At 34.9% G+C, this 18,277-nt stretch overlaps 2 protein-coding genes across 3 annotated transcripts in view; one reads left to right on the forward strand and one right to left on the reverse strand.

Moving 5' to 3' along the window:
* The window catches only part of LOC141898669 (uncharacterized), a 127,171-nt gene that overhangs the window by 88,173 nt on the left and 20,721 nt on the right, over positions 1–18,277 (reverse strand). Inside the window, exons 2-5 of the mRNA XM_074784704.1 lie at positions 5,080–5,138; positions 4,439–4,987; positions 4,222–4,275; positions 3,309–3,431 (exon numbers count right to left, since the gene is read on the reverse strand). Coding sequence (XP_074640805.1) covers positions 3,309–3,431; positions 4,222–4,275; positions 4,439–4,987; positions 5,080–5,138 — 785 coding nt within the window. The remainder of the gene's footprint in view (positions 1–3,308; positions 3,432–4,221; positions 4,276–4,438; positions 4,988–5,079; positions 5,139–18,277) is intronic.
* LOC141898670 (uncharacterized) overlaps positions 7,217–18,277 on the forward strand; it is a 166,742-nt gene continuing 155,681 nt past the window's right edge. For both annotated transcript variants that reach the window (XR_012618586.1, XM_074784705.1), the window contains exon 1: positions 7,217–7,481. Coding sequence is in view for 1 of the 2 variants with exons in the window: in XM_074784705.1 (XP_074640806.1) it covers positions 7,373–7,481 (109 nt within the window). In the remaining variant the exon portion in view is untranslated. The remainder of the gene's footprint in view (positions 7,482–18,277) is intronic.

The raw sequence follows: 18,277 nt of genomic DNA on the forward strand, positions 1-18,277 counted from the left end.
TGGATTACTTAATAATCGTTTGTATCGAAATAAACAATAAATTCAAGGTTAATTCTAAGTATTTTAGATACATTTTTTTCGTAATTCATTTTTTGAAAATATGATTTTATTTGTATATTCCTCTCTCATATACCCTCAAAAACAAATTAAGGCTCAAAGACAAATTTATTTTTTTGTCTTTCTTTTCTACAAAATCAAAGATTTACGAACGCACCAGAATGTTTTAGAATCGCAAATGTAAAACAAAAATCTTAAAATTCTAAGAATTCTAGGACTGGCACTATATTTTGGTATTAATGGATTTAACCCATGATGATGTTACATGAATCAATAGTTTTCCATTTTGTTGAGCGTAATATAATTTAGGGGATTCTTAGCATCTCAAAAACTTTGATTTTCTATTCACAGAACTGTATTCAAAGCATACAGAGTTCTGTATACACAGCATATAGGGTTTAACAGTACCTTTGAACATGTCACGTATCACTGCAAATCTTTAACAGATGCTGCTATTTTGAACAGGAAATAACCATGCCTTCTCAAAGTGGTCACTTTTCAATAGTTGACTTTTAGAAACGATGTGTTTTGAGAGTAGCTGCTATGGTAGGAGTTACTATCACAAAGTCACTGTTAACAAGCGGGTGGTTTTACAGTCACCTCTCACCTCTACTGCAGTGTGCACTATCGAAACCAGATGTTTCAAAATGGTCACTTATCTATACTTATGGTAAGTTATTTATACTATATTTAAATATTATTTTAATAAAATATATATATATTGTGTTAAATTTAATGTAGAATACAAATATTATATTTATACTCATACTATTCTTCCAATCATTTCATTGAATTTTGGATTTATAACTTTTGGATTTTCTATGACATTTTCTGTACCAATATGGTAAATTGCGTATTTATGATTCAATTGTTTGTCATATATTACATATTCTGTACATTTTTCACAGCAAGATTTAAATACCTGTATTGCATGGGATGAATCATTTCCACCTTTGGTTTATAATTTATAATGTTTTGACCAATTAGCCTTTATTATACATTCATTACAGAAGGCGCAATAATTTTGATCTTTGCATTTATCTTTATATATATATCAGCATATATTTTTACTAATTGTAAAATATGTTCATCTTTTTTGACGTGCGATAGATAATCATTATTATTATTATTATAATCTTCTTCATAATACATACATCTAATTATATCTTCTATTTTAGATTCAATATTATCTTCTATTTTAGTTTCATTATTAGCTTCTATTTCAGTATCAATATTATCTTCTTTTTTTTTGTTTCAATATTATCTCCTATTTATGTTTCAATATTGTAATTATTAGATGTAGAAGGTATATTATCTATATTATCATTATTATTATCTTTTTATTTATATCATTATAACGTTCAATTAAATATTCTTTGTATTGATTTAAATCATTTAATAAAAATGTTCCAATATATTCATTTATTCTTTTATAAGGTATTACATAATACAAATCATCATTGATTTCTTTATCATCTTTGATTCTTTCATATAACTTACCTGCCTCCATTTATTATATAAATTTTTATTAAAACTAAAACTGAAAGATATAATATAAATGTGCATTTTGAAATTTAAGCTTCCTTTCTTCTTAGTCATGAATAATTGTATTCCATCTTTTGTATTTTGTAATTTTTTACCAGAACCATGTAATGAATTATCCTCTGTTGTTCTAAAATCTAACCATAATGCGTATTTATTGGCGGTATAATAATCAATTTGATTAATATTACAATTTTCAGATGATTTATGTTTTTCATTCATAAAATGTTTTCTAATTTCTGGCCATTGATCTATCATTCTCATTCCTTGACAGAATATTTTATTTGCTATTCCTTCAATTGTTATTTCTACTTTTGTTATTTCAGGATTATAATACTTATCAACCTGTATTGCACCATTAGAATATGTTGTAATGGTAAAAAATATTAATATACCTTTAATAGATCTCCTTGGGAAGTAGATATTCTCATTGATTATTTCATCACTTGCATTAATAGTTACAGTTTTAAATTTATCAATATAATCATATAATAATGAAAATCCTTGATTGTATTGAGTTTGAATTATACTTGAAATATTTTCATCAGTTACTGTGTCATATTCTAAACATATATTGGATAATTTATAACCCATATCTACATAATACAATTTCATCAACAGGAGCAAATGTTATTTGAAATATAATATCTTCTTGAATTGCGTATTTATATAAAGGTGCATTATTATTTATCAATTCAAAGTCTAATGGAATTTTATATTTGCTTCCATAAATCTTTTTTATCAAATTATCTATAGCATTAGTTATTTTTGCATTCTGATCTTCTGATCTTAATTTATTATGGTTTTCTGATTGGATGCCTTGAAATATCATATTATTTCTATTTTCTTTTGCTAACCATAAATCTTTGTAATGCATAAATAGGTTGTAATCATCTAATGAGAAAACTGTTTACGGACCAATCTTTATAGTTAATCAATTTTAATCAAATATCTTCCAACATTATCAACAACATAATTATTATCATGGCCAGTTACTTTTATATCAGCTGATAAATAAATACTATTAGGAACATAAAAAGTATGTTGTGTTAATCGAGGAATTCTAACATATAAAGTTTCATTGGGATTAATATTAGAAGGGTTATTAGTAATCATATGATGAGATCTTTCTGCTTTAATAGCATTAGATATTCTAGAATTCTTAGAAGGATTTATATAACTCCCACTCATTTATTGAACAAAAAATTAATTATTCATTTTTTATCATATTCACTTACCAAAAAAATAATAGCACTTATAACTGTAATTAAAAATAAAATAATATGTTCCGAAGCAAAGTTAAGAGTATTCCCAGCAGATTTTAAAACAAAACCAACAATTGATGCAATAATTCCTGGTAATGCTGCAGCAGATTTTTTAGATAGTTCCCATAAATATTTTGCTAATTTTTTTAATCCATCTTTCACTTTATCTTGTATAGAATTATTATCATTTAGGGGTTTATCCGGTTTATTTGGAGTAGGCGAAGAATTTAATGAATTTGATATTGCTAAACCTATTGTTGTAAATAACATAGTTACAGCTGTTAGAATTGAAAGAATTGTGATACCTTCTAGTTTAAATAATAATCTTATTCTATCTTTCAATGATATTTCAGAATTTAATGTTAAGTGCGATTCATACGTTTGATAATCAATGTTACGCAAACTACATAATAAGCCATAAGCTACTTAAAATATGATACTTACATCGACACCCCTTGTACGAAACAAGTCCTTGTGGACATATGCATTTATGTCTGCCATGAACAGGTAGAAGATTTACGCACTTTCCTCCTAGCGCACATGGTGTTCCAGTACATTCGTCCACATCTAAAGAATGTAGGCATATCAAAAATAGATCTTACGATTTACAATACATCTTCAATCCCAAACCTGTATGTCATTGATGACAATCTATACCCTTTATTCGAAGACCGGAGAGCAAAAGCCTTATGCATCCATCGTGTTCAGTTATTTATGCCAATCACTAATTAATCAGTTAAAGCCGGAAATTAAAAAAAATATGAAATGGCGTCCTGTGATAGTAAACTTTGACACTAATGACCTTGATATTCAGCACAATAATGCGCAAGCATGCCATAGTCTACACTACACATGAAGAAGTGTAAGGTACGAGATATAACAAGCCGACTACGAAAAACAAGACTGATTTAAAACGTCGGATAAATAATACCTTCCCAAAGTATATTGCATTTAAAAATGTCAAACTACAAGTATAAGGAAGGTAAAGATCTAAGAATTCAGAACAGTGACCTTTCTGTGCACAAAAAGTTTCAGGACATCCATCTTGTGGAATAAACTACCCCCGATTAAAAATATTTCACCGTGGCTTGAGAACTTTATCTTGATCCCAACAAGTCACTAGTTTCAGTGCGTGCGACAGGACGGATTAGATGATTAGATGTTCAAAGGCAGGTCGGCGGCCTTCAATATCAGGAATTTTACATTATCTTCCTAATCGGCAACCATCGACCTTAGCTTTCACTGTGTAAAAGGTTTCTCAATAAGCCTTGCATTAGGGATTATTATCCAATTCAATATATAAAATCGATGTGTACAATTATAAATGGAGTTTGAATTCGTCTAAAATGATGTTTACCTACGCAAGTATTTCCTGAACCGTCATCAACCGAACCGAACGCACATTCGGTATCTGAAAAAGACAGAAAAGATCCAAACGAAAACATTCATATTCATTCATATCAAATGAAATGACCGGTGGTGAAGATCGGCGGTCCGACTTCACACTCGGCTATCATATCTAACCAAATTGATCCAGAGATTCTATCTCAATCAATCGAAGGATTGAAACTTACCTGAATGTATTCTACTTTCGATTTTCTTTACAAATGATGTTATTGTGAAGCTCATCAGAATGATGGGTAGCTCAATAATGTATACACTTGGCAATGCCATGCGTAATATATCATTAGATGATAGTGGGGAAAGGCTGTAGATGGACACTTCCTTCTTCCACAAATTTAAAATTTCGTCGCGGGTTGCAGAAAAATCGGTTGCATAACCACTTCCAACAATGATCAACACTTTCTTGGCATCTTCTCGAACACCGAATTGGAATATTTCACTTGTTGCAAATGAAAGTGCAGAGTCTAGTCTGGAACTTTGGCCTATCCATGTCCATTTGGCCATAGATCGCAGGATGTCCTCTGTATTGTCGTAAGTGTCTAGATAAGCGCTGACCTCGGGCATGGAAGAATAGATGGAAACAGAGATATGGTTCCCAGTTAACGAGGCTTGGAACACTCTCACTAAATCCTTGGTTAATTCGAATAACGACTGCCATTGGCTGCGAGATACACCCTCCGATGCATCAAGCATGATAGCTATATCCAATTTATTGGCCGCTAAAAGAGATTCATAAACAGATCGTGAACTTAGAAAACTGAAATAAATGTAAGGATAGAAGAATAAAAACGCCGCGTTGACCGCAACTTACCGTGACTGTTAGATACCAAGATAGTGGCCACCAGTGTAGATAACACAACAATGAAATACCTTTCAAAATGTAAACTGAATTAACTTGATATTCGATATAAGTAATTGTAAATATGCGTATTCAAATCAAAGGTCGAAGGTGGTAAATTAGAAAATGAAAATATAATCAATTTTTAATCATAATTGAAACAATATTTAAAATATATTGATTACTTCACGTCCGCTCAGTAATCAATCAATATGTTTTAAATTTTGTGCCAATTATGATTAAAAATTAATAATATTTTCATATTTTCTAATTTCAACCTTTGATTTGAAAACGTATATTTACAATTACTCTAATAGTTCCATATATATGAATTTCATATTTATGAAATTTGATATTTCTAAAATATATTCTAAGAAAAAATTTGTATATTAAAATGGAGAGTAAACAAGTACATTGCGAAAACAACTAATCAATTTTAGCTAGAATTAAAGATACTACAAGTGCTAGATCTGTAGATTATTATTAACAGAACTAACAATTTATAAGAAATATTTAATTACAAATATTGAAACAATTACTAACGGATATGGTAATAAATTAGTGATACATTTAGAATATGAAAAATTAAAAGGAAATAAATATAAATTTAGAACGTATTTACCAGATAGATTTTATAGATTATCTAGTGAAGATATTGATTGATTTCTATTTCATATATAAAAGTAAGAATGAAAAAGGAAGTCATGATATTGATTTTAAATAAGATAAAATTTATTTCAATAAAACATTTGTTTTTAAAATGGAAGCGAATAAGTACTACTGTCCAAAATGTAAAATTAATATAGATAAATCCCAAAAAGCAAGACATAATAATATGGAATCTCACTTAGAAAATAAATTGAAATTAGAATATACAGATGATGTATTAGAAACTAAATAAGAAGAATTAAACACATGAAAAAGAAATATGTAAATGTGATACATGTAATCAATCATTCAGTGACAAAAGATATTATAAACAACATTAAAAATCTAAAAATCAATAGAAATATTAATAATGAAATTTTAGGTGATTATTATTTGGATATTGATAAAAATGAAAAACAAAGCACAATCAAAAGAATTAAAGATACTCTCAATAGTAAGAAATCATATATGGAAAATGTTAGATTACATATTAATTCATTAGATATCAAGAAAGATACTTATATAACTGAGGCATTTAAAAGTCATATTTGTCCAGCGGCTATTGAATTAAGATTTCATAAAGGTAAATCGTTAGAACAATTCAAGATTTATCTAGATATTATGGAAAATATTATGAAAATAATTACAGATGTGAAATATCCTAAAGTTAGTATATCTGCTAAAGAAAGATTTACAAAATCTGAAGATAAACCAACGCAAAATATTAATTCTCATTCACAACATATTATATTATATATATATATATATATATATATATATATATATATATATATATATATATATATATATATATATATATATATATATATATATATATATATATATATATATATATATATATATATATATATATATATATATATATATATATATATATATATATGAAGAAGATATAAGATTCAGATATATATATATATCTGAATCTTATATCTTCTTCAGTCTCAAGTCTCAAACACTACGTCAGAGTTCCGTATAATGGATGGTGGATGAACCGACGGCAGATTAACGCTTTCTACCAAGTTCCCTATGCCGCAGCCAAGCACACACTTGACCAGATCACAGGGTAGGCAAAATATACGACCAACTTCACCGCAGAAACTACAACCGCAATCACCGCAACAATCGCAACAAACGCCACAACAACCGCAACCGCCACAACCACAAGCATCGTCAAGCTCAACACTGGATATATCAGCACCAGCAGCTGAGATATCAACATCGTCATGGATACAAAGGTGCCTAGATTACCAGTTTTCGAAGGTAAAAACGCGTACATTTGGTGGTCCCGATGGGATGGATACACCACTGCAAACAATTACACGGACGCACATAAGCTTAAGAAACTTTCCAGGGGATAACACATATGTCTGGTATATGGGCCTTAGTGACGAAGCCACATGGGCAAATTTGAAAAAGGCATTTGAGAAAAGATATTTACCCCAGCGAATCAATCTAAATCTATTTAATGACAGTCAAAAGAATGAATCCGCACACGAATTCATGAACCAGCCGAAACGAACAGACGACCTACAATCATCAGCATACTCGGCTGCAACTCAGACAACAGCAACAACAACCGAGTTACCAGAACCAATCTATGCACTATCAACCGCGACAACATCAACAACCAAAAGCACGACAGAGCCAACACCGACATGGTCTACCACAGCTACATCGACAGAAACATTGCAGAAGATGCGGAGCGGGTAAGTCATGTTTTCCACACGATAGGTTATGCCCTGTATTAGGAAAGTTATATTCATTCAATAATTTATGAGTAACAACAGCTGTAGGTTTAGAGCAAATTCATAGTTCCTGGTATCGTTGATAAACTCAGTTTGAACCGAACTAATTCAGCCGTGAAAACCATTCAGTTTTGGGTCGCCAGTTCTCCATAAATCATTGTTTTAATATCAGATCAGCATATGGTTTTCACAATAGTTTCAGTTGCTACCAGGGACTATAATCACTGAATTAATAAATTTTCATATTGGGAATTCATATAGTTGGTGCTCGCCCGACGTGGCAGTACTGCGACGTGGCAGTTTCGTGGCAGTTTCGCGAGTGCCTATATAAGGGAGGTCCCTGAAACAGAGACAGAAAGAGAGGGAGAGACAGAAAGAGTGAGAACACCGGAACTGGAACAGCCATAAGCAGTAGAAAAATAAAAGCGTAATATCAACTGGAGGAGAGTCTTTTCAACTTTCCATTTACTATCACTCTGCTTGGCGACATTTATGTCAACGATACGGTCATTATCACAACATCTGTGGCAACCAACAAAATTATTACTAGGGGTGCGCGCCTATCCGTAAACCCTGTGTTTCTTCGGATGGGCACCACACAGCCAACATTGCCCTGACAACTGAAGCATCGATGTCTGGCAACACCGTTCTTATTAAAATCAACAACTCGTTTCAAAATATCAGAGTACTTGTAGATACCGGGGCCTCCGTTTCTATTTTAAGCCAAGCAAAGCTTTCGAGACTCGAAGTTCCTGACTCTGCTATTGATCGGGCAAATATTAAATCGGTTAGCGGAGTTGGTGGACAGAAAACTAACGTGCTTAGTAAAATTCATTTGGCGATTAAAATTGAAGGTGTTGCCTTTCGTCACGACTTCATTCTCTTGCCAAGTTGTCAAAATCCAATTATACTCGGTGATGACTTTTTACTTCACCACAGTGCAAAGGTTAAATATTGGCACAATACACGCACACTAAACGCTTAGCTATGATACAATTATAGCTCCTATCACATGTAGTAGCTCGCACCTGAAACGCATTAAAATCCCGGCTAGATCTGAGTAATTCCGTTAAACCTAACTCGCATTCCGGACGTGGTTACCGCTCATATACAGCCACATCCAAACATTAGGTCAATGCTATTAGCTGGATCACAATGTGTCGTGCAATCATGTAGAAATACAAACCCGATTATGAGCATAACTAATCCAAACGATTACTCAATTGCGATACCGCGTAATACTGTTGTGGGCCTCGTGGCTGTAATTGACCCCGAAGATGTAATTTCATTAGTTGACATGTCTCCTCCTAGTTCTGAAGCAAATTCTAAAAACAAACCAGTTCAAAAAGAACCAGTAAAATTTAATCTACCATCAGAGGACGACATGACATCGAAAGAGCGAGAACGGCTACAAGAATTTTTGAATCAGAATCGAGACCTTTTCTCTGATGATTTAGATTCATTAGCTAGAACTGAACGCGTTGCTCATAAAATAGAAACCCTTGCTGACCAAGAGCTGGTAAGACTTTTGCCATATCGACAAAACCCAGAAGCTAAAGAAAATCTAAACAAAATATTAGATGAATTCTAACACTCTAATATATGTGCACCGAGCACTTCTAATTGGCATAGCCACGTTGTTTTTGTAAAAATGCGTAAATGCGAAGTATTTCACTTCTCTCAAGGCAGTTTCCAATGGACCCTGAAACTAGACATAAAGCTGCTTTTATGTCGCCTAATGGTATATTCGAATGAAATAGACTACCATTTGGTCTCAGGAATAGTCCAATCACGTTCCAAGCTCTTATGGCCGATGTTTTGAGTAAATTTCAAAATCGCACTTTGCTACGTCGACGATATCTTAATTTTCAGTCCCGATTTTGAAGCTCATTTGAAACACCTAAATGAAATTTTCAATAGGTTACGCAACGCAGGCCTAACTCTTGAAACGTCTAAATGTTTCTTTGCAATGCCATCATTTCATTACCTAGGATACATTATGTAGCGTGAAGGTTTTCAAACCGACCCTGAAAAGACTAAAATTATCAATTCGTTCCTAGTTCCTACTAAACAAAAGGAAGTGCGTCGTTTCTTGGGTCTGGCTAATTTCTACTGTTGCTTTGTTAAAGGCTATTCGAATATCGTCGCACCTCTCAATAGATTGCTTCACAAAAACACACCGTTCAATTGGACTAAAGAGTGTCAAGATGCTTTCGAGAATATGAAACAGGCACTGGTTTCGGCTCCAATTCTAGCTTACCCCAACCTAAACAAACCATTTGTGCTAACTACTGATGCTTCCACAAATGGAATAGCATACATCTTGAGCCAAATCATTGAAGATGACAAAGAACGCCCTATAGCATATGGTGGTAGAGCCCTTCGACCAAACGAACGGAACTGAAACACACCTGAACAGGAATGTTTAGCCGTAGTAGAAGGCATACAGCACTATAAGGAATATTTGACCGACCAACCTTTCAAAATTATAACCGATCATATCGCCTTGAAATGGTTAGCTGATGTGAAACAAGATAAGAATAGGCGTCTACACCAACGTCTACTACAATCGTATAATTACGAAGTCATCCACAGACCTGGTGTTAACAATACCAACGCGGATCTCGCATACCAACACCAACTACAATCGCTACACCTGTAAACACCATGTCTCCATGACTCCGACTTAATATAGCTTGTTTGATCGAATACTATTGGTGCTGTCCATCGTTCGAACTATTCAGAAATCACTCACCACTTACTTTCCTTGCTCTTCATCATCACGGTTCAGTTACTTTGTGCTATAACCTAACAGCTGGGGTTAATTGTCACACTCATCTTCTACATCTCGTATCTTTTTAGATCTCATACTAAGTGGTATAATGGCGTTATTCTGGATACTGTTATTCACTCGATTCGCTATGACATCATCTTCGACAGTCATTCAACGATTAAACTATGGCTTGATATTCAAATAAGTCGGAAACATCGAAATGTCAAACGAATACTGGACACACACCTTCCAGACCGAATTACCTACGACAGACTTTACGCGCTACGATATTCGCAGCTGCCATGACACGGAAAACGCCACTGTCAACTGAAAAACCGTGCAGTATACATGCTTATGCAAATACGCTCCAAGACAATCGCACGCATTAACGAAACGCTCAACGTAATTCAAACCTTGATACAAGAAGCCCCTGTTCCATCGAAACGATCAAAACGGTCAGCACCTCTTTCATTTATCGGGTCTTTCAGTAAAAGTCTTTTCGGCACGGCAACTATGGACGACATAAAAATCTTGGCCCAACACATTTCAAAACTCACAGCCCGCTCAAATTCACTTTCTTCTGCTGTTTCACAACACGGCGATCATTTCTCTTCATACGCTAATCTTGTGTCTCGACGGACGGACCGAGCTTTCAAAGCTATCAGAGAGAACTTCCATCAAATAAAAGTTCTGCAATCGAACATCCAATATCACATTCAAGATGAAGAAAGTGCAACTGATCAATTGGACGCTTTATTGTCAAGCCAACTTCAACAAGCAGAAGGCATTTCTATAGCAATGGAAGAGCTAAAAAATATCAATCGCTACACTTCACTATAACAAACTGTCACCTTTGTTGATACCTACACAAAACTTCAAAGTGGCTCTCGCGTCACTTCAGAGTTGCAGCGTTACTACCATAACCAATACATTGTACGGACGGAGACATATTTTTATTACGAAAACACCCGATCGATTTATTTTAGGAACGCTTCACAATTATACGTCACATTGCGTATCCCTATATCTTCTTACAAATCCCCGTTAAAACTTTTCAGCATCACATCTCTTCCAGTTCCTATAAATAAATCTGATTCTAAAGCAACCAAATTACTTGATCTTCCTCCGCATATAGCCATCACAGATGACCGACAGTACCATACTGCACCTTCGCATGATAATGTTCGCGATTGCAAGAAAAAGAAAAAGTTCCTATGTCCGTTCAATTTAGCTATGACGTCATCTTTGAAACCCTCATGTGAATATGCAATTCTTTACAACATTGTCAAAGCTATACGCGAGGTTTGTGACCTCCGGATTGTAATCAACGCTATTAAATCGCGGATATTGAAGTGTCACCTGGCATTGTCTTAGTTTACCGAAGCCCTGTGATCACTATTGATTGTTTGAATGACAAACGAGAAGTTCAAGAATTTTGCGAATTTTGTATCAATAAGATTCCATGTTTCTGTGCCATCCACGCTAATGATCTCGATTTGTTTCCGCGCTCTAGTTCCTGTCACAATAATTTGCCTCTGACTGTATTACATCCTGTGAACCTTGCACTCCTCCATGCATTTTTTGAGAATGACCCTTCGGTTGCAGCATTGACATGTGAAACTACATCTGACAAACCACTTTCAGTGCATATCCCTGACTTTAATGTTTACAACCATTCTATGTCGCAACTTCTCGCAAACCACCGACAAGATGACTTAAACGCATTACCAAAGCCATCAAGGACGGTCGTCGCATTTACGCTTCGCTATCATCACCACTACTGACTGGTGATCTGTCTACTTGGACCACGTGGCCTCACTTTAACGGCATTCTAACATTAGCTGCCCTCGGACTTAACATATTTGTGCTATTTACTTGTGTATTTCTTTTTAAACGCTATCAAATGGTTGCTACAGCACTACTGTTGATCCAGAAAGGTTCAAACTCTGGTGTTATTGCTGCAGCAGCCCGGCTCGGGCTGGCGCCATCGTCTATTACTTTTTCAAAGAAAGAATGTATTTTGTAGTGAAAGCTAAGCTAGGACCAAAGAAATTGCTACACTTACTGAGTTCGAGACGCAAAATTAGATAGCCATTATAATCGTCACAAACGAACAAACTCTAAGCGAACTAAGAGCCGCACGAATGTCAAATGAATTGCTCACCATTTTGTGACTCACAAAACTACGTCAGAGGTGCCGAAATTCCCGGGAATTCCGAGAATTTCCCGTATTGACGTCTGAAACACAATATAGGTCAACACAAGTAACTTGTAGAAAGCGAAGAATTTTCGATATTTTTCGTTTTGAAGCTTACCGGCCTGACCTCCGCGCATCAATTCTACTAGCTTCACGATAAAAGACAACCCCGTAAGTATGACCACTAAATTTTGTGCTGCGATTTAACATAATCTTGGCAGACTGCCAACCAACAGCCATGACATAGGTAAACCAATAATAATAGAATATATCTATGCAGATAATGTTTACATAAATTCAGTAATGAAAGTGCATCATTAGATTTATAAGCAAGTATATGTGATAATTATGATTATTGTAAATTAATTTTACCAACAGTAAAAGATGATAAATTAGAATTTGAAAAGTATGAATATAAGAATAAGTACCATTTGTAATATATGGAGATTTCGAGTCATTGAATAAGGAATTAACTGATCAAGATAGAAACGAATTATATTATAAAGACATAATTTAAATTCTAATTCTGATGGAAATAATTATTCAGATCGTTCAATAACATATACTATCAAAATAATTCATCAAAGTGCTGCAGCTTTCCGATTGTATAATAAATCTGATTATCCAAAACTAATTAAAAGTTAATTGAATATGAAATGAAAATTAAGTAAATTATTAGATACAAATATAGAAATTATAATGACAGAAGATGATGAAATACAATTTGATTTTGCTGATAAATGTTATTATTGTGAAAAGATATTTAATTTTAAAGATAAAAAAGTTAGAGATCATGACCCCAATCATTTGAATGGTAGATTTAGAGGTGCAGCACTCTTCTTTGAAAATTGTAATTTGCAAGCTAAGAAAATTAATTTTGTTATATTTCATAATTTATCAGGGTATGATGCACATTTATTTATTAAACAACTATGTCATAAAATAGAAGAAATCAATAACGAAATAAAAACTCTAAATTCAAATAGATCAAAAGATGTTGTTAAAATACCAACTCATGAATTTAAAATGCTAGCTGAAACATCTGAAAATTATAAATCTTTCCAATTTGGATGTTTAAGATTTATAGATTCTCATAGATTCTTAACTAGTTCATTAGATAATTTATCAAAATCATTAGTTGATGATGAATTAAAAATATCAAAAGAATATTTTCCAAATGATAATGATTTCCAATGAATGTGATACAAAGATGCGATTCCATATTCTTTTTATAAAAATCATAATGATTTTAGAATGAAATAACGATTAAAGTAACAATTCTATCATCAATAAAAAATGAAGATGTAAAAGATGAGGTTTATAATAGAAATGGTCTATTGTACTAAATGCCTTTTGAGGTCAAGCAGAATTAGTACAAATTAGTGCTCCATCTTCAAGGTTTTTAGTGTGCTTCGCTGATAATGTTACCAAAACAATGCTAAATCTGTTGAATAATTTTTCCGAAAGCACTGTATGTCAGATAGAACCAAGGGTTTAGGACAAAAGTTCAATAATCGATTATATATGAGTTTTCCTACAATTTTTAAAGATTAGTATAGAATTGAGCAAGGACGATAGTTCAGCTTGGCGCGCGTCACCAGATTTAAAGATAGGTACAACTCTTACCGTTTTGCGATATCCTAAGTATAGATTTTACCATATAGTATAATCAACTAAAGTTCGTCGTCTATCTCGAGGTAAATAGCATAATTCATTTATAGCTGGTCATCTATATCTCTAACAAAACATTACCCATCGTCTATATTGGATGCATAGTATAATTGATTATAGCTCATCGTCTCGACCTTTCGAGCAAACATAACCCGTCGTCTATTTTGGTTACATAGTATAATTGACTTTAGCTCGTTGTCTTTTTCGAGCTAAACATTATCTGTCGTCTTTTTCGGGTGCATAGTATAATTAATTATAACTCGTCACCTTTTTCAAACAATCATAACCCATCGTCTATTCCGGGGGCATAGTATAATTGATTATAGGTCGTCTATTTCGACCAAAACAGTACCCGTCGTCTATCTCGGGTACATTAGCTCGTCGTCTATTTCGACCAAAACATTACCGTCGTCCATCTCGGGTACATAGTATAATTAATTATAGCTCGTCGTCTTTTTCGAGGAACCTTTACCCGTCGTCTATCTCGAGGTAAATAGCATAATTCATTTATAGCTCGTCGTCTATATCTTTAACGAAACACCACCCATCGTCTATTCCGGGGGCATAGTTTGATTAATTATAGCTCGTCTATTTTGAGCAAAGCATTACCCGTCGTCTAGTTCAATTAATCATAGCTCGTCGTCTAGCACGAGTAAAACATTACCCGTCCTCTATCTCGGGTAGATAGAATAATTAATTATAGCTCGTCATCTATCTCGAGCATAGATTACCCCTCAACCTCTGGTGCAGAGGGTCAACCACAGGCCCTCTTTTTATCGACCTTTTCAGGGATCGCCTTACATTATGCGCCAATTTTATCGTCACATGAAGTCGCCTTTGGAATGTTGTAAGCCGAACCCATCGTTGAATACACACACACACCTACACACAGCGGCTCGAGGTATACCTGATGTCCACATCAAGGCTGCTGGTAGACGGAGCTCGGAGGCTTACCGGAAATATAAACACTTGCTAGATAACGTTACAGCTGGGGCGCAACTCTGGATCATCTGTTTTGACTCTTTAAGATTCGTGTTTGACACTCATACCTCCTATTGCAGCTGGGGCGCAACTTGGTATCATATACAGGCTTTAGGAACGTTCAGTTCATCCGCTGCTATGACAACCATTGTTGTCTTGGCCTAATTACCATGATGTGATTGCCATGGTAACGAGTATTTTAACATTTAATTCCTAGTAATTTTAATTAGGCCGAGCAGCTGGGGCGTTTGACATATGTTTATTGTAAATATTGTATATTTTGTATTCTAATAATAAATGTCAAGCAGCTGGGGCGCTTGGCCATTTTCAATTTAAAATCATCGACCTTATCATTCTTTCTCGTTGCAAACTCGTTGCAAAGAGATAACTTTTGCGCATAAAGGAAAAATGTGCAATAAGGATTAAATGTATACAGCACTATAAGGAATATTTGACCGACCAACCTTTCAAAATTATAACCGATCATATCGCCTTGAAATGGTTAGCTGATGTGAAACAAGATAAGAATAGGCGTCTACACCAACGTCTACTACAATCGTATAATTACGAAGTCATCCACAGACCTGGTGTTAACAATACCAACGCGGATCTCGCATACCAACACCAACTACAATCGCTACACCTGTAAACACCATGTCTCCATGACTCCGACTTAATATAGCTTGTTTGATCGAATACTATTGGTGCTGTCCATCGTTCGAACTATTCAGAAATCACTCACCACTTACTTTCCTTGCTCTTCATCATCACGGTTCAGTTACTTTGTGCTATAACCTAACAGCTGGGGTTAATTGTCACACTCATCTTCTACATCTCGTATCTTTTTAGATCTCATACTAAGTGGTATAATGGCGTTATTCTGGATACTGTTATTCACTCGATTCGCTATGACATCATCTTCGACAGTCATTCAACGATTAAACTATGGCTTGATATTCAAATAAGTCGGAAACATCGAAATGTCAAACGAATACTGGACACACACCTTCCAGACCGAATTACCTACGACAGACTTTACGCGCTACGATATTCGCAGCTGCCATGACACGGAAAACGCCACTGTCAACTGAAAAACCGTGCAGTATACATGCTTATGCAAATACGCTCCAAGACAATCGCACGCATTAACGAAACGCTCAACGTAATTCAAACCTTGATACAAGAAGCCCCTGTTCCATCGAAACGATCAAAACGGTCAGCACCTCTTTCATTTATCGGGTCTTTCAGTAAAAGTCTTTTCGGCACGGCAACTATGGACGACATAAAAATCTTGGCCCAACACATTTCAAAACTCACAGCCCGCTCAAATTCACTTTCTTCTGCTGTTTCACAACACGGCGATCATTTCTCTTCATACGCTAATCTTGTGTCTCGACGGACGGACCGAGCTTTCAAAGCTATCAGAGAGAACTTCCATCAAATAAAAGTTCTGCAATCGAACATCCAATATCACATTCAAGATGAAGAAAGTGCAACTGATCAATTGGACGCTTTATTGTCAAGCCAACTTCAACAAGCAGAAGGCATTTCTATAGCAATGGAAGAGCTAAAAAATATCAATCGCTACACTTCACTATAACAAACTGTCACCTTTGTTGATACCTACACAAAACTTCAAAGTGGCTCTCGCGTCACTTCAGAGTTGCAGCGTTACTACCATAACCAATACATTGTACGGACGGAGACATATTTTTATTACGAAAACACCCGATCGATTTATTTTAGGAACGCTTCACAATTATACGTCACATTGCGTATCCCTATATCTTCTTACAAATCCCCGTTAAAACTTTTCAGCATCACATCTCTTCCAGTTCCTATAAATAAATCTGATTCTAAAGCAACCAAATTACTTGATCTTCCTCCGCATATAGCCATCACAGATGACCGACAGTACCATACTGCACCTTCGCATGATAATGTTCGCGATTGCAAGAAAAAGAAAAAGTTCCTATGTCCGTTCAATTTAGCTATGACGTCATCTTTGAAACCCTCATGTGAATATGCAATTCTTTACAACATTGTCAAAGCTATACGCGAGGTTTGTGACCTCCGGATTGTAATCAACGCTATTAAATCGCGGATATTGAAGTGTCACCTGGCATTGTCTTAGTTTACCGAAGCCCTGTGATCACTATTGATTGTTTGAATGACAAACGAGAAGTTCAAGAATTTTGCGAATTTTGTATCAATAAGATTCCATGTTTCTGTGCCATCCACGCTAATGATCTCGATTTGTTTCCGCGCTCTAGTTCCTGTCACAATAATTTGCCTCTGACTGTATTACATCCTGTGAACCTTGCACTCCTCCATGCATTTTTTGAGAATGACCCTTCGGTTGCAGCATTGACATGTGAAACTACATCTGACAAACCACTTTCAGTGCATATCCCTGACTTTAATGTTTACAACCATTCTATGTCGCAACTTCTCGCAAACCACCGACAAGATGACTTAAACGCATTACCAAAGCCATCAAGGACGGTCGTCGCATTTACGCTTCGCTATCATCACCACTACTGACTGGTGATCTGTCTACTTGGACCACGTGGCCTCACTTTAACGGCATTCTAACATTAGCTGCCCTCGGACTTAACATATTTGTGCTATTTACTTGTGTATTTCTTTTTAAACGCTATCAAATGGTTGCTACAGCACTACTGTTGATCCAGAAAGGTTCAAACTCTGGTGTTATTGCTGCAGCAGCCCGGCTCGGGCTGGCGCCATCGTCTATTACTTTTTCAAAGAAAGAATGTATTTTGTAGTGAAAGCTAAGCTAGGACCAAAGAAATTGCTACACTTACTGAGTTCGAGACGCAAAATTAGATAGCCATTATAATCGTCACAAACGAACAAACTCTAAGCGAACTAAGAGCCGCACGAATGTCAAATGAATTGCTCACCATTTTGTGACTCACAAAACTACGTCAGAGGTGCCGAAATTCCCGGGAATTCCGAGAATTTCCCGTATTGACGTCTGAAACACAATATAGGTCAACACAAGTAACTTGTAGAAAGCGAAGAATTTTCGATATTTTTCGTTTTGAAGCTTACCGGCCTGACCTCCGCGCATCAATTCTACTAGCTTCACGATAAAAGACAACCCCGTAAGTA

Source organism: Tubulanus polymorphus, chromosome 2 (assembly GCF_964204645.1).
Source record: "Tubulanus polymorphus chromosome 2, tnTubPoly1.2, whole genome shotgun sequence".
In the NCBI taxonomy this organism is placed as follows: domain Eukaryota; kingdom Metazoa; phylum Nemertea; class Palaeonemertea; order Tubulaniformes; family Tubulanidae; genus Tubulanus; species Tubulanus polymorphus.